Below are 25,315 nucleotides of genomic sequence, written 5' to 3' on the forward strand. Positions count from 1 at the left end.
CAAGAACAAAGGGAATGAAACCCTCTCATTCACATTCTCATTTCTAAAGACCTCAAACCAAACGCCCCCTAAGTCTATTAATATAATATAAAAAATAAATTTATCCAAAGATAAATTTAGAGTATTGCTATATACCGCAAACGTTATACTTTCCACCGCACCCTTTTGACATTTATGCCCTCCTCATAATTTCAAACCAATAACCAAAAACTCTCAAATCCTCTCTAGCTTTTGAAGCTTTTCATAAAACCCAACCTAAAACGACATGCCGCCAAAGGAAGGAAGGGGAAAAAGCTTAATGAATCTTCTGATAAGTTTTTTTAAAAAAAATATGTCCGAAATCACGGGTTCCGCCTCCGAAATCGGAGGCGGAACCTGTTTTTTTTTTTTTTGCCTAAACGGAACTCCAACGCCGTTGTCACCACGGGCGGAACGGACGAACTGTTCGTTCCGCCCGTGGTGGCAACGGCGTCAAGGTGGAAAGTATGGCGCACCTATTCCACCGTAAGGTGGAACTGGGTTCCGCGCTCGTTCCATCCGTTTAGGCTTATTCCTAAAAAAAAATTCAAAATTTAAAAAATGAATTTTTAATTTAAATTTATATTGTAAGATTACTTCGTGTTCGAAATCATGGTCTTCGGAAATACTCGGGTCCATTTTCGTCAAATTCGGGTTTTTAGGCTTGGGAGAGAAAAAGAGAAAAAAAATTTGAGTTTTTGAAAAAAATAAAATGAGAAGGGTATAAATGTCAAAAGGGTGCGGTGGATGAAAAAAAAGTTGCGATATATAGTAGCTCACTACCTTAACGGATAAAATGGTGTAAATTTAACTTTAATATTTTTAAATAAGATTAATTTTAATTTTATATTAATAAATATTTAAAAAAACTAATTTACCTATTATTTAACTGTCATGTCACACCTTTAACGTAATTTTTTTATATATATATTTTTAGTTGGACATTTGTAACTGTATTAATAACAAAATAAATATTTAATTTTTTTTTAATAGAACTCTTCTAAGAAACCTATTCATAAAAAAAAATTGTGATTAGTTTTGTACTCACACTTAGTTTAGCGTTTTGAATAAATTTTTTTACTTGTGTTAGTGTTAAATTAAATATTTTAGACGTATTTGATATTTGGATGGTCTAATATGACTAGTAACATTCATCTGGATCCTGAATGACCAGATGAATTTGGTCATTTACCATTAGATCTATGCTTATTATAATCCTACAATGAATATCCAAAACATCTTAAGATGATATAATGAGCATAAATCTAACGGTGAATGGCCAAATTTTTAGTAATGCACAACTGAAATTGATGTTACATGAAAATATTAAGATTAGATTTAGATAATTTCATACGTTAAGACTAAATTCGCACTTACGCAAAACATTAGGGTTAAATTTGTTACTAATATATATTTCCCACAGAGTATCAAACCTCTATGCCTTTGCCACTCTGAAATTACAGCAAAACATTTAAAAAACAACAGAGTGCTCTGTTTTTCTGAATCTCAACAATGGCGTCGAAGCTTACCTCCTCACCAAACTCTTTCCTCCTCCACAACCCTAATCGCCACCACACCCTCAAACCCAACCCTACCTTCTGCAATTTCACCGTCAACCAAAAAAATCCCATTTCAATCAGATGTTCAGCCACGTCAACAGCTCCGGTCTCCCCAATCTCACCTCAAACCCTAGATCCCGACCGCGTCTTCAATTTCGCCGCCGGCCCCGCCACTTTACCCGCCAATGTTCTCAAGAAAGCCGAATCGGAGCTCTACAACTGGCGTGGATCTGGCATGAGTGTAATGGAGATGTCTCACAGAGGGAAAGAATTCCTCTCTATTATCCAAAAGGCCGAATCTGATCTCCGTTCTCTTTTAAACATCCCTGAAGATTACTACGTTTTGTTTCTCCAAGGCGGCGCCACTACCCAATTCGCCGCGATCCCGTTAAATCTCTGCAAACCCGATGACACCGTTGATTTCGTGGTTACTGGATCGTGGGGAGATAAGGCATTTAAGGAAGCGCAGAAGTATTGCAAACCTAATTTGATTTGGTCAGGAAAATCTGAGAAATACACGAAGATTCCAGCGTTTGATCAGTTAGAGGAAAACACAGACGCCAGGTGTTTGCATATATGCGCGAATGAAACTATCCATGGAGTTGAATTCAAGGATTACCCAAACCCTAGAAATGGGATCTTGGTAGCTGATATGTCTTCAAATTTCTGCTCAAAGCCTGTTGATGTGTCAAAATTTGGTTTGATTTATGCAGGAGCTCAGAAAAATGTAGGTCCATCAGGGGTTACAATTGTGATAGTGAAGAAAGATCTGATTGGAAATTCCCAATCAATCACTCCTGTAATGTTGGATTACAAAATCCATGCTGAAAACAATTCACTCTACAACACTCCTCCTTGTTATGGGATTTACATGTGTGGCTTAGTGTTTGAAGATCTTCTGGAACAAGGGGGGTTAATTGAGGTTGAGAAGAAGAACAAGAAGAAAGCTGAGTTGCTGTATAATGCAATTGATGAAAGCAATGGGTTTTATAAATGTCCAGTTGAGAAATCTGTTAGGTCATTGATGAATGTGCCATTTACACTTGAGAAATCTGATTTGGAAGGTGAATTTATCAAAGAAGCTGCTAAGGAGAAGATGATTCAGTTGAAAGGGCATAGATCAGTTGGAGGTATGAGAGCTAGTATTTATAATGCTATGCCTTATGCTGGTGTTGAAAAATTGGTTGCTTTCATGAAGGATTTCCAGGCAAAGCATGCTTGATTTCATTATATCTATTTTTATTATTGTTATCAGGTTTAGAGATATGCAACAATTTTGAGTTTTTTTGTGTTTGTTTTTCATTAAATGTTTGTGCTTTGTCATTGGAATCTTAAATTGCATTCTCATGGTTAGATTAGAAAGAAAGAAGGAAAAAGAATCATTTTTCAGCCTTTATTCAGCATGTGGACTACTGTTTTTGTTGGTATTAAGAACTTATATTTCTTATTACTTTGTAAGAGATTAAGAAATAAATTTTTGTGACATTATTTTATCATATCAGTTGAAGTATGTTTCGTATAAACGCAGAAATAAAGGACCTAATGTGTAATTTTCATTCCGAGCAATTATTGTTACTAGTAGTTTTCACCTGGTCACTGACTGACCAATTAGATCTAGACTTGTTAAAATCATATGGTGCAGATTAAAACAATCGTATGGCTTAGATTTACACCTCCTATATCTAGACTTAATAGCATTCTTGTTATTCCTTATGTATTGTGGGTTAACCGTTAGTCTATTTTGGACTGTAGTAGTTTGTTATACCGCTGTTGTGCCAGTTGTTTTGTAACCGTTATGTAATCTCGATTGTACTAGCTATTAAACGGTCATGTCTTTCATGGAAAAGAGATGAACGAAATCTAGTGAAAACTGTTTCCTCTTTCTCATCTATTCTTCTCCCTAAATTCTATTATAATTTCGTTGTTTGAATTCGTACTTTCGACATTGGTACCAGAGATGTTTCTTCTTTGGCTTGTAAAGAGAACTAGAGCAGCAACAAAAAGAGCTATGGCAACAGCCATGAATGCCCTAGAGATGCCCTAGAGAGCAAGTTTAGAACTTAAACGCTCAGTTCACCGAACGAACATAAGCTATAACTACACAACAAATGATGCTAAACCATATGCAAGTTACTCAAATTGCTCAATAGTAACATATTGACTTTATCTGTCTCGAGCAAACTTTGCTTTAGAAAGAGTAGATCAGTTCTCGTCAATCCGTGGACCTTTACCACCCTAATCAAACTCATTCAATGAAATTTTGAACGCTCTTCCCCGCTCAAATCTCCTTCTTCCAATCTTAATAAAGAAACCTTCTCTTATTATGATAACAACCCAGAAAAAGGAATCATGTGCTTGGATGGGTTATATTTGCAAAGGAGAGCCGATAAGTGGTATAAAAACCGGATCAAAGACCTTTCTCAAGCAAGCTAGGAAGAATTTATTGAGGAATTGACAAGCGATTCTAGGAAACGAATATGTAGATGGCAAATTTGAGACAATCCTCTTCAGTATTGTTGTATCAAAGAGCAGTTTGAAGCTCTGAAGCTCAAAATGGAGAAGGTATCATAACTCATACCTTCTATGTTTCCAGTTTCATTTCAGGGTTAAAACTTGAACTGAGATTTACAGTAAGGTCTTATCAACCAATTGAGATCCATGTTGCCATTAAGCAAGCTAAATACTAGAAAGCACATATCAAAGACTTAATAGTTAAGTCTAAATTTAATTTTTGTACCCAACATCCTCAAAGACCTTGGAATCCTGCACCCATTACTACCATCAAACCCCATATTACTGCAGCCAAGATTGAAAAAAATGATAGGCGCTAGTCGGATGGATAGGACACTTGAGGATTAATTGCATTTGTATTTTTTTATTTGTAAATCAACAAAATTCATTGTTATATAAATTCAATTAAAATGTGTATTATACTATATAAAAATATGTATATTTGTAACATATATTTTAAAAAATGTGTAAACATTAACATCAACATTTCAACAACAATATCATTGAAACAACTCAAACAAATAAAATATAATGTTCACAAGTAATATAATTCACCGAAAGTTCTTAAACCATGTCATAAAAACAAGTAGAGAACACAATTAAACCAAAATATTCGAAAATAATAAACACAATTCATGAATAACCATACAATAATATTTAAAAGTAAATTATAATAAAGTAAAAAATAATAATAATGAAAAATGTTTATGTTCATCGTCGTTTAGGCGGCGTCTAGACAATTAAAATTCGCCTAGGGGTCAAAAAACACTAAGATGGACTAATCGAAGCAAATCAGGGCAGATTCTCTATTTCAAATGCCTAGACGATCTAGGCAGCCTTGGTTTTGAACAGTCTGGAGCATCATCCACTGCTATCGTTTTTAAACCACCAGACCACAAACTTTAATATAACCTAGCGAATACCAAAATGACCCTTAAAAGCTTGTTGGAAATGTGGAGAACTGTAGTTCCCAAGCCACCAATGTACTACTAAGAAGCTCAATACTTAATCCATGCTTTGGATGGAGGGATTAATGACAATATGCTAAAGTTGAATGGCGTATTGAACAAGAGAGCCATCGTGATTTTGATTGACAGGGGCAACACCTGTAGTTTCGTGGATCTACAAGTAGCTGAGGAAGCTAAATCGCCATTACTGTAGGTTGTAGTTTGAGAAAACTCAATGATATTATTATAAGAATACAAGGTATTTATATACAAAAAGACTAACTAGGGATAAATGCTAACTGGTCCCTAAACTAGTAAATAGTTACAGATATATACATTGCACTCCCCCTCAAGCTGGAGCATAGATATTTGACATGTCCAGCTTGTTACAAATGCAATTTACCCGAATCCATTTAAGGCTTTAGTAAAAATATCCCCAAGATGTTCATTGGTGCCAATGTAGGTTGTGGTAATGATGTTTTCTTCTAGCTTTTCACGAACAAAGTGACAGTCTACTTCAATATGCTTAGTACGTTCATGGAACATAGGATTGGAAGCAATATGAAGGGTTGCTTGATTATCACACCATAACTTTGCCGGAATGGTGACGTCGAAACCAAGTTCGGAGAGGAGATGACAAATCCACATAATCTTACACACTGATCGAGACATCACTCGATATTCAGATTCTACACTGGAGCGAGAAATAACATGTTGTTTCTTGCTCTTCCAATAAATTAAATTACCTCCAATAAAGACACAATAAACGGTAGTGGATCTCTTGTCATCTTTGTCTCTTGCCCAATCTGCATCAGAGAAACACTCAATCTAGGTATGACCATAATTCTTGTAAAGTAAGCCCCGACTAGAAGTTCCCTTTAAGTAGCATAAGAGCTGTTCCATTGCAGTCCAGCGATCAACAATGGGAGATGACATAAACTGGCTAACAACACTAACAGAATAGGCAATATCAGGTCTAATCACTGTAAGATAGTTTAACTTTCCCACCAAACGTCTATATCTTCTAGGATCTTCAAAGGGCTCTCCTTTTGATGTGAGATGCGCATTCGAAGTCATAGGTGCACTGCATGGATTAGCTCCAGATTTTCATGTTTCAGACAACAAATCAAGAACATATTTTCTTTGAGACAGGAAAATTCATTTCTTACTCTTTGACACCTCAATTCCTAAGAAGTACTTCAAAGCCCCTAGATACTTAGTATGAAACTGACCATGGAGAAACAATTTTACAGACGAGATTCCTGAAATGTCACTACATGTAATAACAATATCGTCTACATAGACAAGGAGAATGATACCTGAAGCATAATATTTATAAAAGACAGAGTGATCACACTTACACTTCTTCATCCCAAAATCAACCGCTTGGCTAAACTTTCCAAACCATGTTTGAGGACTTTGTTTCAACCCAAATAGAGATTTCCGGAGATGACAAACTTTGCCATACTCCCCCTAAGCAACAAACCTTGGTGGTTGCTCCATGTAAACTTCTTCTTAAAGATCACCATGTAGGAAAGCATTCTTGATATCTAGCTGATGCAAGGGCCAATTAGAGCGGGCAGCCAGTGAGATAAAAAGACGAATAGAGGCCATTTTAGCCACTAGAGAGAATGTGTCAGAATAATCAATCCCATAAGTCTGAGCAAAGATTTTTGCAACAAGGCGAGCCTTTTGACGAGCAACCACTACAAGAAAGTTCCTGATTACTGAGTAATGGACATTGCATAATTAAGTTGTCTTTCACTAGAGGGCTTTGAAGTTAGAGGATTATAACTGTATGCTGGGTGTGTATCGGATGAGGAAGCACACACAGGTAACTTTTTGTTTCGATCAAAATATGTTACTTATACATAAGGATTAAAGGAAAATTGAGTTGAAGGGTCTTTCTGGTGAAGCTCAAAGCCATGACTCTAAAATCCACCAACCACCTAGTTTCAAAAGACTGGAAAAGGGTCACTTCTAGGCCATTTCTCATGCCAATCTTTGTAGTTGAACCTATCTAACCCCAAGACAGTCACATATGTAAGGTATCGACCATTTGTTAACCTTTTATAGATACTTATATACATATATTTTTGCCTCCAACTACTTTAACTCCATATAGAAGCCATGATAATGTCGTTCCATTTAAATCTTCCATAGACCCTATAATTGTTTTACCAGATCGTTATTCGCACCACGAAAAGAATGAAATTGAGAAGTTGATCACTGAAATGTTAGTTGGTGGTGTCATTCAACCTAGCAATAGTTCATATGCTTCATATGTCTTATTACTTAAAAAGAATGAAGGAGTTTGGAGATTCTGTGTGGACTGCGGGGATCTTAATAAGGTAATAATTAAGGATACATTCCCCATTGTTGTTATTCAGGAATTTATTGATGAACTATAAAGGGCTAAAGTGTTTTCCAAGTTAGACTTAAGGATTGGGTACCGATAAATTCGAATGAAAATGGAATATGTGCATAAGACTTCTTTTAGAACACACTTTGGGCATTATGAATTCTTTACCATGCCTTTTGGCTTCACCAATGTCCCCACCAATGTTGTTGTAACCTTCGAGTCCTTAATGACTATTCTCTTTCAACCCTATATTATTATTTTTTTGTCCTGGTTTTGTTTGATGGCATCCTACTCAACAGCCCCACAAAAGAGGGTCATTTACATCATTACAGTTGGTCTTTCAAATGCTATCACACCATCAGCTATTTGCAAAGGCCTCCAATGTGATTTTTGGGTTGACCGCATTGCATACTTAGGGCATATTATCTTTAGAGAAAGGGTAGCAACTAACCCATTTAAAATTCACTGATGACTGAATTGCTAGTTCTTAAATCTGTTAAAGGACTTAGAGGGTTCTTATGACTTGCTGGTTATTACATAAGATTTATCAAGGGTTATGGCCCCATTAGTAAGTCATTGATCAATCTCCTCAAGAAGGATCAATTGTGTTGGTCCATTGTTGTCCATGAAGCTTTTTTTTACAGTTTAAGAGCATAGTAACTCAACTTGGTGCGAGATTTATTATGGATTGTCGAGAGGTGTGGGACAAAGGCAGAGGCGTAGGGGGGCGACAACAACATTCTGTCAATAGCAACTGTTCGACTACTTAAGAACATTAGGCTGTAGGGAGAGTTGGAGTTGTTGTATACAGAACACAACAGTAGATCGGGATGTTGGGTGAATTCCGCAGGTGCACGGTTTCGCTTATAGTAATAAAAGATATCCCATAGAGAACATCTTGTATTAAAATTATTGTTCTGATTAAATTTGTTTTCTCGAGGTTTATAGAAAATCGTTAATGATTAAATGGTTCCTAATTCTAATTATGATTACAATTACAATTATAATTTACAGAGATCAAATCTAGATTATGACTTATTCCAAGGTTAGTTTACACTAAGTAAAAACACAACTTTAAACTCTGGTTTGTTTAAAATAGATGTAATAAATTACCAATTGATTCAATTTAAAGGAATTAAACTGTTACCAATCTTTACTTTCAGTCTAAAACTGAAAACCTTAATCAAATTCGGAATCTAAACCCGATTATTCGAATTATCGCAATTGCCAAATGTAAATCCGAATTTGCTTAGGTGTTCAACAAAGTTTGCATGAGAAAATACCAAATTGCTTTCTAAATATTTTACATAAAAACACTGATTAATATTACTTAAAGAAAATCGTTAAATCAAACTTTAAATAAAACAATAGTGAAAATGGAATTAAATTAAAAGATATTTTATTAATGTGAGTTATAAACATCATAAGTTTAACAGAGAAGAAGAAGTTTGAAAAGCTTTTGACCGAAGCATGAATTCTGGGCTGTCAATCCTTTACTCAACTTTGTAGGTTCGTCACACCGTGTTTCGCCTTCAATTCTGGATCTTCTCGTTGAGTCTTCAAAAATAGCAATCACTCGATCAACTTCGAAGCATAAACTCAACTTGGGTAAGCCTTAATGTAAATAATAAAATCTATAAATTGTATCTCTAACTTCTTGTAATTGAACAATAATTGAACAACAATTGAACAACCATTTCTACAGAATTCTTCCTCTATTTATAATTTTCCAAAAGGTACACTGGAGAGACGTGTCCGTTGGTGAAAAGTTGCCTCGATCTGGATGAAAGGATGCGTCGTTTGGAGAAATAAACATGGAAAAATACATAAACAGCTTCACTATCCCTGTCGAGATTCAGGAATCTCGATCGAGATAAAAAGGAGAAGGGGGAAGAGAGGCGTGCATCTTGCTCCAGCGCGTGTCCCTGTCGAGATTTTGAGAATCTCGACAGTGATAGAAACTCTCATTTCCTCCTTTGCAATGTGTTTCAATTCTCGTACGTGACTTTCAATTTTCAAACGTGATTTATGTTGAAAGCTTGATTTCTCACCCATTTCTAATCCATTTTTGCTCATATTTAGCTTTTTCCAAATAATTAACACCTTGCACAGAAACAACAAATACCCAAACTGGGCTAAGGAAGCAAGTTGGGCCAGATTGGATATCAACTGGAAGGAATCAGCCCAATTAAACCTCGGTTTAGGCCTATGGGCGAAGGAACGGGCCCGTAGGAAATTGGCAGACCCAAATAATTACGGTTGGGCCAAGCACTGTGGAGGAATTAATGGGCTGGGCCGGCAGAAGACGTGGAAGCTTCTAGAACATTGCATTAGAGGAAGGAAAGAGTTGCCTATTCCGAAATCTTCTAGAAGCATGCATGCTAATTTAGGTATATTTTGAGCTTGTCACGGGGTTAGGAGACATCCGAGGGAAGGGATTCAGCAACAGGTCGAAAGCAGCGGATTTCCGCGAGCCTAGGTTCAGCAGCAAGACGAGCACATCAGTGTCCGAGATCAAGATCTGCAGTATCAGATAAGAAATGGTAGGAATACATATGACTGGTTTCAGCAGCGGGTTGGGAATAGTAGGCCTCTGCAAGGCGGGGTTCTTTAGCATGCCAATCCCAGCAGTAACCAAGGTAATGTAGCAGAAACCAAGAAGATAGATTGCAGTAGCAACATGGAGCATCGTGGTAACGACCCGGCAGAGGCTGGCTGAAGATAAATATTGACGGTGCATTACTTTAGACAGCAAATTGCAGCAGATGGGGAACAATGGTGTGAAATGACGAGGGAGAGTTTATGGTGGGCGTGCATGGAGTGATAAACAGAGTCCAGAAAGTAAGAATGGTGGCAGCTTTTGCTTTACGGGCGAGTCTAATATGGGCACAAGAACATGAGATGGAAGAAGTGACCTGTGAGACAGATGTGAAGGTGATAGCAGATGGGGTAAATTCTGACGAAGTTGACATAACATTATGTGGAGTTTTGATAGAGGATTGTAAGGAGCTAATGCAAAGAAATGCACATTCAGTGACTTTTGTCCCTAGACTAGAGAATAGAGTGGCCCATCTAATAGCGGATAGAATGATGTTTAAAATTGGTTTCACTTTTTTTTTACATGCTGAATTGGCTAATTCATGTAATTTCTTAGGATATTCATGCCTTCTTAATATAAGCATCTATTCGCTTAATTTTTTTTATAATGATGGTTGCTCATCCTAATTGGTTGCATAAGTTTGCAACTTCAGGTTTATAAAGCAGTTTCTCAAATCAAACTATTTTGAAATTTAATTAAAATTAAAACCAATTTTAAACATCATTCCATCCAATACATGTCATAATCTATATGTTCGAATCTTGAAAATTTGAGTATTTGGAGAAAAGAAAATATGGTATGATCTACGAAATAAAAGAAATGGGATGTAGTATGATCTACGAAATTTAAAAAGGGAAAAAATCATAAGAAAAAACGCCGGTGCCGGGGATCGAACCCAGGTCACCCGCATGACAGGCGGAAATACTTACCACTATACTACAACGACTTGATATTTCACATGTGCTGTTTTTTCCCCTCCAAATACCTGAAAAATATATTAAAGTATATAGTAACAAAAATGATATCAAAGTTATAAAATTATAATTTCTAATAATAATGTAAAACAGAGTAAAATAATTAAAATAATTAACCTCGCAAAAGATTTCAACATGGTATAATTAATTCGGAGTGGCTTCACTTAGACACTCTTACTTTGGTTGTTCAAGACAGTATTCGATCTATTCACAGGGGTAGAGATGATCTTGATTTCTGCGTTTGGCAACCCTCTACGAAGGGTATTTTCTCTGCCAAAGAGTACTATTCGATTATCAGTCCTAGTTCCTCTTTGGTGGACTGGTATAAATTTGTTTGGAATGCTCATACTCCCCCTTTTCGTTCCTTCACTTTCTGGAGAGTTTTGCATCGCCGGGTTCCGACTCACGACCTCCTGCAGCATCTTGGATTCTCCTTTGCCTCTCATTGTGTTCTATGTGGTAGGGATGCTGAGTCCATTAACCAACTATTCATTAGCTGTTCTTTTGCAGATTCTCTTTGGAGGGCTCTTGAGTTTCACTTTGACTGCTCTTTGCCTCGTTATTCACAATTCAACCACTTCTTCAGCTCTCTTCGTAGTATTCATTTTGGCTCACATGTGTTGATGATCTGGCGTGTTGCCGCAATCACTTGCATCTGGTTAATCTAGCATTGCAGGAATGAAGCAATCTTTAAGGAAGTTTCTCCTTCTATTCAGCACTCGAAGATCACCCTCTTTCGAATGATTCGAGAGTCATTTGCCACTTCTAAAGGTTTTTTCTCTTCATGGAGAGATGATGTTATCTTATCCCGTCTTCTGGCTTCTCCTAGACCACCTCCGGCTCCCAACATTATTCCGATCCATTGGCTTAAACCTCCTTCGGGATGGGTTAAAGTCAATTTGGACGGCTCTGCTTTTGGCACTCCAGGCGAGGCAGGAGCGGGAGGTATTTTTTGCAACTATCGTGGATTTCCCAAAGGCTGTTTTGCTTTTTCTACCCCTCCTTCTTTTGCTTACATGGCTGAATTGAGAGCCGCTATTTTTGCAATTGAACTTGCTTGGGAGAAAAATTGGCATCAGCTTTGGGTTGAGTCAGACTCAATGTACGTTGTTAATCTGCTTAGACATCGTTCCATGGATGTTCCTTGGAGTATTCGTCAAGAATGGTTGCATTGTCTCAGCATTTGCTCTAGGATGAACATTCTTTTTTCACACATCTTTAGGGAAGGAAATAGAGTTGCTGATGCATTGGCAAAGTTTGGAGTCTCTTCCTCAGTGATTAATTGGTGGCCTTCAGCTCCTGCTTTTTGCCACAGGTTTATCAATGATGACATTTGTAGTATTTCTCACTTGCGTTTTTCTTGACTTTCCTAAACTTTTCTCCTCCCCCTTCTTTTTGGTTGTTCTCCTTCCTCTTCTCTTGTACAAACACTCATTTTTTGTTTATTAATATATTGCGGGTCTGTCAGTTCTTGGGCCACGGGTGCTCACCCCGCCCAAGTTCTGTCTCGTCCCAATTTCTATCAAAAATAAAAAAAAGTAACATTTTATCCAATTGCATTCAATAATCTTAAAATTTCAACTGACTCGTAAATTTTCAAAAATTCATAATTTTTTGTTTGTTTGACATTTTCTTTTTAACACATGACAAGCGCTTTGTGGCAGACCGTGTCTTTAATTTTCTGCATCTAACAAATTATATTGAGAAATATAGAGTTATTAAATGTAATTGAACAAGAATATAAGGTCATTTAAAAGTTTAAGGAGACAGTTAAAGTTTTAGGCCAAGTGCAAAAGATAACACGTGTATTAACCCTAATAGATAATATCAATTAAGGTTAATTTGAATGGTAAGGATCAAATCGCTTAATTTAAATATCTCAAATTTGAATTCTAATAGATAGACTGAACTATAGTTAGAAAAGGAAAAAACTAAAGAATGTCTTAACAATCCTAAAAATCACAAAAAAAAAACCGTAAGTATTTGCTAACAATTTATTTGCACAAATAAAAATCACTTAATATGTGTGGGTTTCTGTACAATAATGCTTAATAAATTCTAAGTACTTTTAATTGAACAGACGAGTGTAATTTTACCTTTAATATTAGTATGTTGGACCATTTTCATATATTATTATTAAACCCTAAACCCACAAACATATGATATACATATCAAAGCCCACAACCAATGGAGGAGACTATAATTTCACTAACATTAGGCTCTATTCTAAGGTCTCAACTTCCCAATATATATATATATATATATATATATATATATATATATATATATATATTAAAAGCAAGATACTAAAATTGTTGATTTGGCATAATTTTATAACTTTTGCTGACATGTCTTTTTCTGAGAGTATCCCTTTAAAATTGTTTTATAACTAAGCTTGTAAACATACTTTGATTCCCACACATATGACTTGAGCATCCGGAGTCTATAAACCACACATCACTTCTATTTTCTTCATGTAGCTCCACATATGCTATTAACAACAGCTCATCTTCCTCTTCTATTTCTGCATAATAGGCTTCTTTGTTCTCCTTTTGACATTCATATTGAAAATGTCCCAAGTTGTGACACTTATAACATTCAACCGTTGCTTTGTTGAAAGTTGTTCTTCCTCTTCCTCGTCCCATGCCTCAAGGAGATGATCTTCCTCTGCCTCTCATTCCAAATCGATCTTCTACCTTCAGAACTTGATCCTCATCCTCATTTTTCACTCTTCGAAACTTCTGTTCATGTACCACTAATGAACTTTGCAATTCATCAATAGATATGTTGTCAGTATCTTTGACTTCTTCAATGGATACTACAACGTATGTGAACCTGTCTGTTAAAGTTCAAAGGATTTTCTCAACAATCTTTGAGTTATGCATGTCTTCTCCATTACTCCTCATTTTGTTGGAGACTGTCATTACTCTCGTAAAATACTCAGTAATGCTTTCATCCTTCTTCATTTCTACAACCTCAAAATCCATTCTCAATCAGTTAAGAAGAGATTTCTTCACTTTGTCATTGCCTCCAAACTTTCGCTTCATTGAGTCCCAAACATTCTTGGCTGTACGACGATCCAAGATTTTTTCAAAGATGGTATGATCAATGGCTTGAAACAGATAATGTTTCACCTGATAATCTTTGGTTCTAGCATCTTCCAATTGCGTTTTCTGAGCATCAGAGAGAGATGGCCCTGTTTTTGGCTCTACAAAGCCATTCTCCACCAGACTCCATAGACCCTTTGCCCTCAACAGATTCTCCATTAGCTCACTCCAGTGGTCATAATGACCATCAAAGTGAGGGATCTTTGTCAGAGTCTTATCGTCACTCATTCTCTCGGTGTTTGATCACTCGAAGGCTGCTGCTTCTTCTCTACAAGCCCAGTGGAGGCTCTGATACCAAATGTTAAGTAATACAAGAGTACAAACAATTGATGTGAATGATCAATTTATTCATTGAACCAGGTCTTAGCTTTATAAAGCTTTACAAATAACAAGAAGGAGAAAAACAAGGACACGTTAGTAGATACTCTTCTAAGTGGTTGCGATAACAAATATTTCAAAAATAAAAACAAACCTAAAAGTAAGGGATTCTTATTTTAACGGGCTTTATTCCAACCAGGAATTTTCACATGCACCTTAATGAGTAAGTGAATTTGCTCATTCACCGTCAGATCTAGGCTTATTAAATATAAGCCTCAGGATGCTTTGAATCTCCACCTTAGGATTCTAATAAGCCTAGATCTAACGGCGAATGAGCAAATTCTATTTTGAATATTATTTCTCTATAGATCAGTCATTTATTTTTATCAGGAATTGTGCAGTTAAGATCCAAATTTTAGTGGATCTTCCATGAGATATGAGACGTTTTAGATTATTTCTCTATAGATCAGTCATTTATTTTTTCAGTTTCCATGTTTTAGATTCAAAACAAATTATATATATATTTACACATTTAGAAAAAAAACGTCGGTATTTTTTTAAATTTATAGACAGTTTGAGTTTTGTGACTATAAAAAGTGTCCTGATAATTTTTTAGTAGAAGACGCTTTCTAATTTTTTCCCTATATCTAGAAATTCGACCGACGATAAAAAAAAAAAAAAAGTGTCCTAGTAATTTTTTTAGTAGAAGACGCTTTCTAATTTTGTCCCTATATTTAAAAATTCGACCACGCTTTTTCTATATGTGTCGTATTTTAGATCACTTAATTTTAATTTATTGTTACTATTTTTAAAAACAATTAATATTAAACCTCTGTTACATGTATAGCATAAATGTATAAAAAAATCTTATTTTATTTCTCTATTTTTATATAGAAAATTTATTTTTCATTTTTTAATGACATATTATATAGTTAATTTTATTTTTCTACATAAAATATGAAGACCCTCTTCTTTTCATTTACACAGAATAAAAAAACATCAACAGTAAGAAAAAGTAGAAATTTTTTTTTATAAAAGAAAAAGAGAAAGTTAAACTAACACGCTATTCTGTAACCTATAATATTGGTTGTGGTTAAACGTGGTCCATAATTAGAATTCCATTTGCAAAAAGTAAACCTAATCACCCCCATTAGCTAACATAATCTCTCATTAAAGACGAAAGATCAACGATTTTGTGTGTAGGAGGTCCGAATGAGCCAAGTATAGGTGTGTAATAGATTTTTAAAGCCAACTATAGGTGTGCAATAGGTTTTTAAAGCCAACTATAGGTGTCTGATAGGTTATTTTAAAAGTTCAGGGTGCCAATAGACAAAACGTGCCAAGTTCAAAGGTGTAAATATGCATTAATCCTTTTTTATACGTACATTTTGATTTGATGAGTTTAAAGTGGTTTAATAAAAAAAAAAAATTTTTATTCATGTATATATTCTTTTTTTACCATGTTCTGTCAAATTTCTTTATAGTTGGAATATAAAGAACTCTTATTAAAGTGTCTTAATTTTGAGAGATGTTAAAAATTTATCATTAATTATTAAGGAAATAATAGGCATTCATCTAATTAAATGGTAGATATTTATTTAATCTAACGTTGTGAGTTTGGAGACGCTTTTAAATTAAAATGTCGACATGTTTAAGACGCTACAAATATTTTTTGAAGTGAAAGAACGACGTAAGAAAAATTATGTGTCGTGAAATTTGCAACGCTTTATTAAAACATATTGGAAATTTTGAAAAATAAATATAAATAAATTGGAAAATATTACAACGTTTAAAATATAAGCGTTGGGGGCATGACGATGTTTGTATGCAAAATGTCGCCGAATCTAATTTACCCACACAATGTTTATGCGTTGTTAAATTTAACGACACTTTCGAAAGCGTGGGTAAGCATTTAGAGACGCTGAAAAACGTCGTTAAGCCATAAATTTTAGTGTCGTAATAGACCATTTTTTTTCGTAGTGTACCTATAATATTTCTTGTCTTGATACTCGGCTAAATTGAATTAATGTTCAAAATCAAATTTAATTATTAACTCAGTTTATAAGTTTGTAAATTTTGACAAATTGATCCAAATTTTTACTATTAAAACTGATTGTATTCGGATCAATTTTGTCAAAATTTGTTAACTTAAGGATTGAGTTGATATCTAAACTTCAATTTTGGTTAAATTGATATTGACTGTTAATTTCAAGGACTTCAATTTTGGTTAAATTGATCTTGACTGTTAACTTTAAGGACCAATTTAACCCTTAATTCGGAGTAAATTAGACTAATGACTATTTAATTTTAACTCAACTAATATTATGGTCAGTAAACTTTAAAACGTAACATAATAATTTTTTAATTTTACATTTTCTGACATTATGGTCACTAAACTTCAATTAACCTTTCAAAATGACTATTCATCACCTCAAAATAAAAATAAAAAATTCAAAATGACTGTTCATCACCTCAAAATAAAAATTCTAAAAATTGACTATTCTACTCGTATTTTTATAGTGCAGTTTTAAGTATCTTTTTATTGCTTTTTCTTGTCCTCCTAATTACTAGTAATAAGGATAAAAAATAAAAAAAAAAGTAGAATTTTTATTTTATTTTCCAGAACAAAAATAATAGAAAAATTACATGGCACTAAAATTTCCATTTCTAAATTTAAGTCTACTAATGAAAAAATTGTTTTTATGCAACAATAATAAATATATAAACGTTTTATTCAGGGTTGTAATCGAGCCGAGCCAAGTTTTGATCTGTTCAAGCTCAGCTTGTTAAAAAATTGACGACCTTGAGTTCAACATTTTGTTTATAAGATGGTTATGATTTTTGTTCGCGAGCAACTCGTTAATTCAGTTCATGAACTTCGTTCGCGAACAATTTATTAATTAATTATGTTCATTAATTATATTGATTTGAAATTTCATTAACACAAAACTATATAGTTTTGAAACCTACAAAACTAAATTTTACATAAAAACTTACATTGTTTTACATTTTTCCCCTTATAAAAATATTACTATTAAAATAATAATCGAACCAAGGTTGCTCATGATCGTATTTATGAACATTATAATCGAGCTTACTAATTAGCTTGTTCATGAACCTATAATCAACTCTGCTCATGAACAAAAAGACTAAAAATCCTCACCTTCTTTTTTTTTTTTTTTGGTAACAGTAAGAAAGTAGGGGGGAACTAACAGCAGCTCAACCAGGGATGAGCCTAGGGAAGGCAATCCCAGCATTATCCTTAAGGATTAATTGGCCAACAGAGCTCGGGGGCGAGCTGAGCTTGGTTACGCCTAGCGGGGCCGCATGAGCGTCAAGCGCAAGTCTGTCAATAACTCTATTTTGCTCGTGGAAAATATGATGAATATGGACCTGATGAAAGCCGTTGAGCAGAAATGCAGCCAACAAAGGATGTAGCCTCATTACTGGGGCAAGAACCAGGGATAAAACACTGCACCAGCTCCAGATTATCCGACTCCACTGAGAGCTTTGAGGCCCCCAGAGACGAGGCTAAACAAATACCAGAGTACAGCCCCCATAACTCCGTTTCGAAGGGAGAGCCTGATCCAATGTTATGGACGAAACCTGCAACCCACAGTCCAGATGAGTCACGTATAACTCCACCCGCAGCAATATTTCCCGACTCCCAGTACGAGCCATCAGAATTTAACTTCAACCAGCCCTCCTGAGGTCGAGACCACCTGACCAATTCCTCGACTCTTCTGGTCCGAATCCCAGCATTACAGAGCACCAAGAAACTGGCTTTATAGGCCCGCACGCTATCCTTTATGACTTCAACAGGATTGGGGGGAAGCTTCTCACTATCACTGAAAATTGAAATATTCTGCCATCTCCATAGGAAATAGCAGGTGGTTACAAAAAGAAGGGGGCCATCATCCCAAGTGCTAAGCAACCATTCCACATCAAAGAGGTGCTCAAACTTAGGCCAAGCCCAATTGCCCAATTGCCGTTACAATCCTCAATCCTCACCTTCATAATATTGATGATGTTGTTTTCTGGACTTCTCATTTATTTTTCTTGTTACACAAACATAAAGAAATATATCATGTATTTTCTAGTTTTAATTGATCTAAGTATTTCAATCTTTCACTTTGTTAAATAATATTTCGGGTAAATTACACTCATGGCCACTGAATTTTATCCATTTAACATTATGGTCACTGAACTTCAATTTTTAACAGTATGGTTACTGAACTTTACACTTTTTAACATCGGTGGCCACTCAACACCTCAAAACGACCGTTGACGGTCTAAACGTTAATGATATTCTAAGAAACTTTAATTCTTAAAAAATTTCGTTTTGAAATCATTTAGGTGTTGTTTTGTTAGGGGAGAGAGAGTGAATTTTTAGAGAGAGAAAGCTCCAAAAAATGTGATTTTGGAAAATAAAAAATGTGGTTTCATGGTAAATGTCGTTCTGAACAATTTTAATTCTTGAATATTTTTATTTTGAGATCGTTAACGGTCACTTTGAGGAGTTAGTTAAAATTGAGTGGCAATCGGTATTAAAAAAACGTAAAGTTTAGTGGTCATACAGTTAAGAATTGAAGTTCAGTAGCCACAATGTTAAAATGGGTAATGTTGAGTGGTATGGGTGTAATTTACCCATAATATTTCTATTATTCAATGTAAAATCTTGGATGAATACACTTGATATCTAAATTTCAGAATAAAATAAATAAATCAATTATATATCTATTTAAACCTTAATTTCAATATAATTTAAAACTAGTAGAAATAATATCTACCAAAAAAAAAACTAGTAGAAATAAGATTACTTAATAAATCTTGTGATTTATAATTTTAATATTATATTAACTTCAATAACGTTATAAAAAAATGAAAAAATGAAAAAAAAAAATCAATAACAAATGACTTTTTTTAGCTTAATTTCTGGTTCAAAGGAACCTTAATGTTCCATTATCAACTTAAGGGGATAAATAGAGATCTGAGTTGACTCGTTTTGATGTGTCATTCATATTATCATTTCGATATTTTTTAATTATTGGAATTGGTGGAGTGACCTAATTAAAATAAATTTAAAATTATGTGATTTAATCGAAACAAATTAAAGTTAAACGACTATTTTGAGATAATTATGTAAATTCAATAACCAATGATACATTCACAACTCACAAAAAAAAAAAAATTCAACATCTATTTTTATTTATTTATTATTATCTTAAAAACATGTTACAGTTTTTTTAGGTTTTCTACAAATGACCGAAATTATGGGATTAGAATAAAAAAATAAAAAACCCTTGAGAAAAAAATCCCAATATAAATTCATATTATTGTCCATAACCCTTTTATTCTTGTTCAATTACACTCAATAACCCTATAAATTTATAGAATTCACCCCGATGACCAAAAAAGTCAAATTATCCCTGACCTACCTCCAGCCAGAATTAAAAAAGAGCTTGTTGTTGATACGCTAGCTTCAAGTTCGTCAATCGTCTGTCGATCGGAAGTAGTTCGGTCCCTAATTTTCAAAAGTTCTAATATTTGTCTATTTGGCTTCTTCTTTTTACGCGTAACAAGCATTTTTTTTGGTAAAAAACATCATTAGGCTCTTGATCTTTCATTTTTTGATTCATTAAGCATTTGATCTTTTATTTGGATACATTAAACCCATGATCATTTATTTTTGGTTTCATTAAGTCCTTGATGATCAAAAAAAAAATTTGAATATAAAATTTGGTTAACAGACTGTTATTAATTACATCTGCATTCAAAATTTATATATTTCACTATTTGAAAGTAGTTTTAGATGTGTAATGTAGATATAGGAAAACTGTAAAAACTTTAATTCAAACTGTAAAAAATATTGTTTTTTAATAATTTCAAATACAGATGAAGTTAATAACGTATTTTTAACAGAATTAGGTATTCATAACTTACTAATTTGGTCATAAATGGCTTAATGAGACCAAAAATAAATGATCAAGAGTTTAATGTAATCAAATAAAAGATCAAGGGCTTATTGAGCTAACAAATGAAAGATCAGGGGGCTAATGATGTTTTTTGCTTCTTCTTTTTTTACACGTAACAAGCATTTTGTGTGTGACAAAGTGTGTCTCCAATTTTCTGCATCCAACAAATTATATTGAGAAATAGGGAGCTATTGAATGTAATTGGACAAAAATACGAGATCATTTGAAACTTTTGAAAGTAGATAAAGTTCTAGGCCAAGTGCAAGAGGAAACACATGTATTAAGCCTGATAGATAATATCAATTAAGATTGACTTAAATGGTAAGCATCTCAAATTGCTTAAACTATTGCTAACTATTTATAATATTTGCTAACAATTTATTTGCACAAATACAAATCACATGACATGTGTGGACTCGTATATAATAATGTCTAATAAATTCTAAATACGGCCAATTTCATATGGGGAAAACAAAACATGGTACAATATAAGAAATAAAAAAATAGAAAAAATCTACGCCGTTGTCGGGGATCGAACCCGGGTCATCCGGGTGACAGGCGAGAATACTTACCACTATACTATAACAACTTATATTTCAAATGCGAAAAGTATCTCTTTTTAAAGTGTACAAATTATATGTCCTCTCATTTTTTTTTTTTTAATTGAAATACGGATCTAGCCCAATGGGAAGTCCAACCAGGTTGGCATCCCCGAAAAGGCAAAGAACCAAATATATAAATGAAGAGATGAAAAAAGTATGAAACCAGTACAAAGAATGTTTTAAGAAAATCTAAACATATCCCTACCAAGGGCATTATCTCTAGCAAGAAGGGAGCAGAAGTCTGGAAGGGTATTCCACATTTGTAAATCTGAGGCCAGACGTCCGTAATTAGCAAGAGCGTCTGCCACTTGATTTCCCTCACGGAACACATGAGAGACAACCGCCTGAATATGCGTCATTGAATCTAAACAATTTAACCAATCCACACGCATTGTTCAGGGAATGATCTGCGCACAGGCACGGAAAATTCGAATAACGTAAGTCGAGTCACTTTCAATCCAGAGATGAGTCCATCCACGTGACCTCGCAATTGAAACTGTAAAAATAGCGGCTTGCAATTCCGCCATGTGTACCAAAGCACAATCAAGGGGGAAGGCAAATGACCCAAGGGGATGCCCCTGACTATTTCGAAAAACCACACCGCAACCAGCTCTACCCGAGATCACGGAGGCATCAGTGTTAGCTTTAATCCAATCAGACGGAGGGGGCTGCCATCTAACTTCAATGATTCGAGGGGCCCTATGATGACGAGCGTTTAACCCGAGATTGTGGAGAATAGATAAAATTAATACCCGCATATGTCCTCTCATTTTATTAAAGTATATTGTAACTAATTTTTTTTTTATAAGATTATAAAATTAAGGCTTCTAAATAATAATGTAAAATAGAATAAGAACTAAAATAATTAACCTCAAAAAATTTCTACATGTGTAGACTTTTGCATAATAATGTCTAATAAATTCTAAGTACGGCTAATTTCATATGGAGGAAAACAAATAAAAAAAAATAGGAAATATCAAAAGTAAAAACGCCGTTGCCGGGGATCGAACCCGGGTCACCCGCGTGACAAGCGGGAATACTTACCACTATACTACAACGACTTAATGTTTGAAGTATGAAACGTACCCTTTTTAAAGTATACAAATTATATATCCTCTTACTTTTTTCAAAAGTTGTACACAATGAACTTACATTAAACAAAAGAAAATTACACTAAAGACAAAGGAAACCCCCTAACAGTAATCTCTCAACCAACAGGCTAAGAGCTTCACCACTATATATCCTCCTACTTTTTTCTTCAAATATTTGCAAAATATATTAAAGTAACAAAAAAGAATATTAAAATTATAAAATTATAAAATTATGGCCTCAAAATAGAATAAGAATTAAAATAATTAATCTCAAAAGATTTCAACATGGTATAGGTAAAATGTAAGTACCATCTTGTCTTTCGAGCCCCATTCGATCGAGAATTGGCATCGTGTCTTCCATTTTGGCACCTCAATCTAGTTATCAAAACATAATTTTCTAGTATCTTTTAAAAATTTCTCTCATTTATCTTTTTTTAATGATTGTAATTGTAGTTTCGTAGATTCTCATTTTTACCTTATAGTATTTGCAACTCTATTGTTGGATTGTTAAACAGCCAAATATATATATATATATATATATATATATATATATATATATATTAGTCGTTGCCATTGCTTTGCAATTTTAAGGTTTCTTTTATTCAAATAAATATAAAATTTCATTGCTATAAAAAAAAATCAATATTTTTAGAAATTCAAGTAATAAGTGAGCTTGAACAAAGAAATTGAATAAAAATATATTCTACTTACAAACATCATATAAAAAAAATGTATTCTTGTAGCATGATTATAAAATAATGAGATAAAAGTGTAAAAATACGACTAATATTGACAGTTAGGAATAATTTTATACCCTCTAATATTTAAAATGGTGCAATTTTTTCTTTAACCTTAGCGGCGGATCAATTTTAAACATTATTAAAAAAACACAGATATTTTTTTTCTGCATTCTGCATCAATTACATATCTATTGGTTAAAAAAATCATAACAAAATTAAATATTGATATATTTTTAAATTTGACACTTCATATTAAATATTGATAAAAAAAAATAGTGCACTATATGCAGTGGAGCTAACAAAATTCATGACTTACAAAACCGTTCAATAAATTATTTCTCAATTTGACTCAATTTGTCAATATTAGAGTAAAGTTACTCCTAACTATCAGCATTAAACGTACCTTATCCCTAGAATAATATTACAATATCAATTAAAGTTGACTTAAATAGCAATTGCTTAAACTAAAATCTCAAATTTGAATTCTAATATACACACTATACTTTGATTGGAAAAGGAAAAATTTTAAAAATGTCTAAAAATGATGGATGAAAATAAATCAAGATCATTTAAAAGATTAAATGTACAACATACATCCATTCTGCACAGCCTATAAAATCATTACCTAATTCAAAATTAAATGGCTAACTCAATACTGTTCATTTGGTTCTCTATTAACATTAAAAAAACATAACCTGAGATAGAGAGCAATATGGCACAATTATTTTTTTCTGCCACTACCCAATTAAAAGAAAGATTATCTACTAAATTAATTAGATACTAATGAAAATTCTATCTCAATTACAAACAAGCAAGATATATTAATTAGTATTAATGCAAATAATTCTAATACGAAAACGGTGTTGCATTAGAAATAAGCCAGGGTAATCTTCGAGTCGTTGTCGTGGCCTTTCGGTTTCAACGCAGCAGAACCAAGATCATCATAGAGACAATGTTCACAAATAAAAAGAAAAATCTAAAAAAATCCATAACAATCTAGAAAAAACAATAAATATTTGCTAACAATTTATTTTCACAAATAAAAATCACATGTTTGGACTCCTACATAATAATATCTAATAAATTATAAGTAACTTTAATATTGAATAGCCCAGAATAATTTTATCTTTAATATTGATAAGTTAGACCAATTTTATATGGAGAAAACAAAACATAGTATAATGCACAAAACAAAAAAAAAAGAAAAATAAAAAAAAACGCCGTTGCCGGGGATCGAACCCGGGTCACCCGCGTGACAGGCGGGAATACTTACCACTATACTACAACGACTTGATGTGTCACATGTGAAAAGCAGCCTTTTTAAAGTGTACAAATTCCTCTTTTTTTTTCCTCCAAATACCTAGAAATATATTGTAACCAAAAACAATATTAAGATTATAAAATTATGGCTTCCAACAATAATGTAAAATAGAACAAGAATTAAAATAATTAACCTCAACAAATTTCAACATCGTATATATAAAAAGTCAGTATCATCTTGTCTTTTAGTCCTCACGCAATTGAAAATTGACAACGTGTCTTTCATATTGAGCACCTCAATCAAGTTATCAACACATAACATTTTATATCTTCTCAGAATTTCTCTCATTTATTTGCTTTAAGAATCAGCCCAAACCGCCTTCTAAAATTTTCAATACCATATTTACAATACCATATTTAACCAAAGAGCGCATATATAACATTCATTTTGCTCATTGTTTTGCAATTTTAAATTATTATTCAAATAAATATAAAATTTTGTTGCAATAAAAAAAATTCAATACTTTTAGAAATTCAAGTAATAAATGATCTTGAATTTGCATAGTTCTAATTGTCATCATAAAATCTAATAAAAACAAATTATACTTGCAAGCATCATATAAAAAATAAAATTATTCTTATAACATGATTATAAAATAATAAACAGGCTAGGCTTAATACGTTTATCGTTTTTGTATTTGGCGTAAAACTTCAATTGTCTATTCTTGTCCAATTTCATTACAATAACTCCAAAATCATATCTAATTGCATTCAATAACTCAATGTTCTTGTCCAGTTGAATTCAATAACCTTTTATTTTTGTTAAATTGCATTCAATAACTCCAAAATTTCAACTGACCCGTGAATTTTCAAAAACTCCTAATTATTTGTCTATTTGACATTTTAATTTTCTGCATCCAACAAATTATATTAAAAATATAGAGTTATTGAATGCAATTTGACAAAAATAGAGTAGTTTGAGACTTTTAAAAGTCAAGGTACAATTGAAATTGTAAACCAAGTGCAAAGGGACAACACATGTATTAAGCCTAATAGATACTTTTAAATGGTAAGAATCTCAAATTGCTTAAACTAAATATCTCCCAATTTGAATTTGAATCCTAATACACAGCCCTTAATTAAAAAAAAGGAAAAATCTAAGCAATCTTGAAAATCATGGATTAAGATAAATCAAGATCATTTAGATCATTAAATATTGATGCAGCGGAAATAAACAGACTTTCGTCTTAAA

At 33.5% G+C, this 25,315-nt stretch overlaps 1 protein-coding gene and 2 non-coding genes across 3 annotated transcripts; 1 reads left to right on the plus strand and 2 right to left on the minus strand.

Annotated features, from left to right (window-relative positions):
* The first annotated feature begins 1,444 nt into the window (after nt 1-1,444).
* On the plus strand, nt 1,445-3,073 carry LOC136209031 (phosphoserine aminotransferase 1, chloroplastic-like). The gene has a single exon (XM_066000372.1). The coding sequence runs from the start codon at nt 1,531-1,533 to the stop codon at nt 2,797-2,799; it is 1,269 nt and encodes a 422-aa protein (XP_065856444.1). The 5' UTR covers nt 1,445-1,530; the 3' UTR covers nt 2,800-3,073.
* An 18,888-nt stretch (nt 3,074-21,961) lies between these two features.
* On the minus strand, nt 21,962-22,033 carry TRNAD-GUC (transfer RNA aspartic acid (anticodon GUC)). Its single transcript has one exon. It is a non-coding gene; the product is annotated as a tRNA-Asp (tRNA).
* A 1,988-nt stretch (nt 22,034-24,021) lies between these two features.
* On the minus strand, nt 24,022-24,093 carry TRNAD-GUC (transfer RNA aspartic acid (anticodon GUC)). The gene has a single exon. It is a non-coding gene; the product is annotated as a tRNA-Asp (tRNA).
* Nucleotides 24,094-25,315: the final 1,222 nt, after the last annotated feature.

The sequence above is a fragment of the Euphorbia lathyris genome, chromosome 10 (assembly GCF_963576675.1).
Source record: "Euphorbia lathyris chromosome 10, ddEupLath1.1, whole genome shotgun sequence".
Lineage (NCBI taxonomy): Eukaryota > Viridiplantae > Streptophyta > Magnoliopsida > Malpighiales > Euphorbiaceae > Euphorbia > Euphorbia lathyris.

Excerpts from the sequence above, each read along its gene's own strand:
- LOC136209031 (XM_066000372.1), top strand. The coding sequence starts at position 1,531 with ATGGCGTCGAAGCTTACCTCCTCACCAAACTCTTTCCTCCTCCACAAC.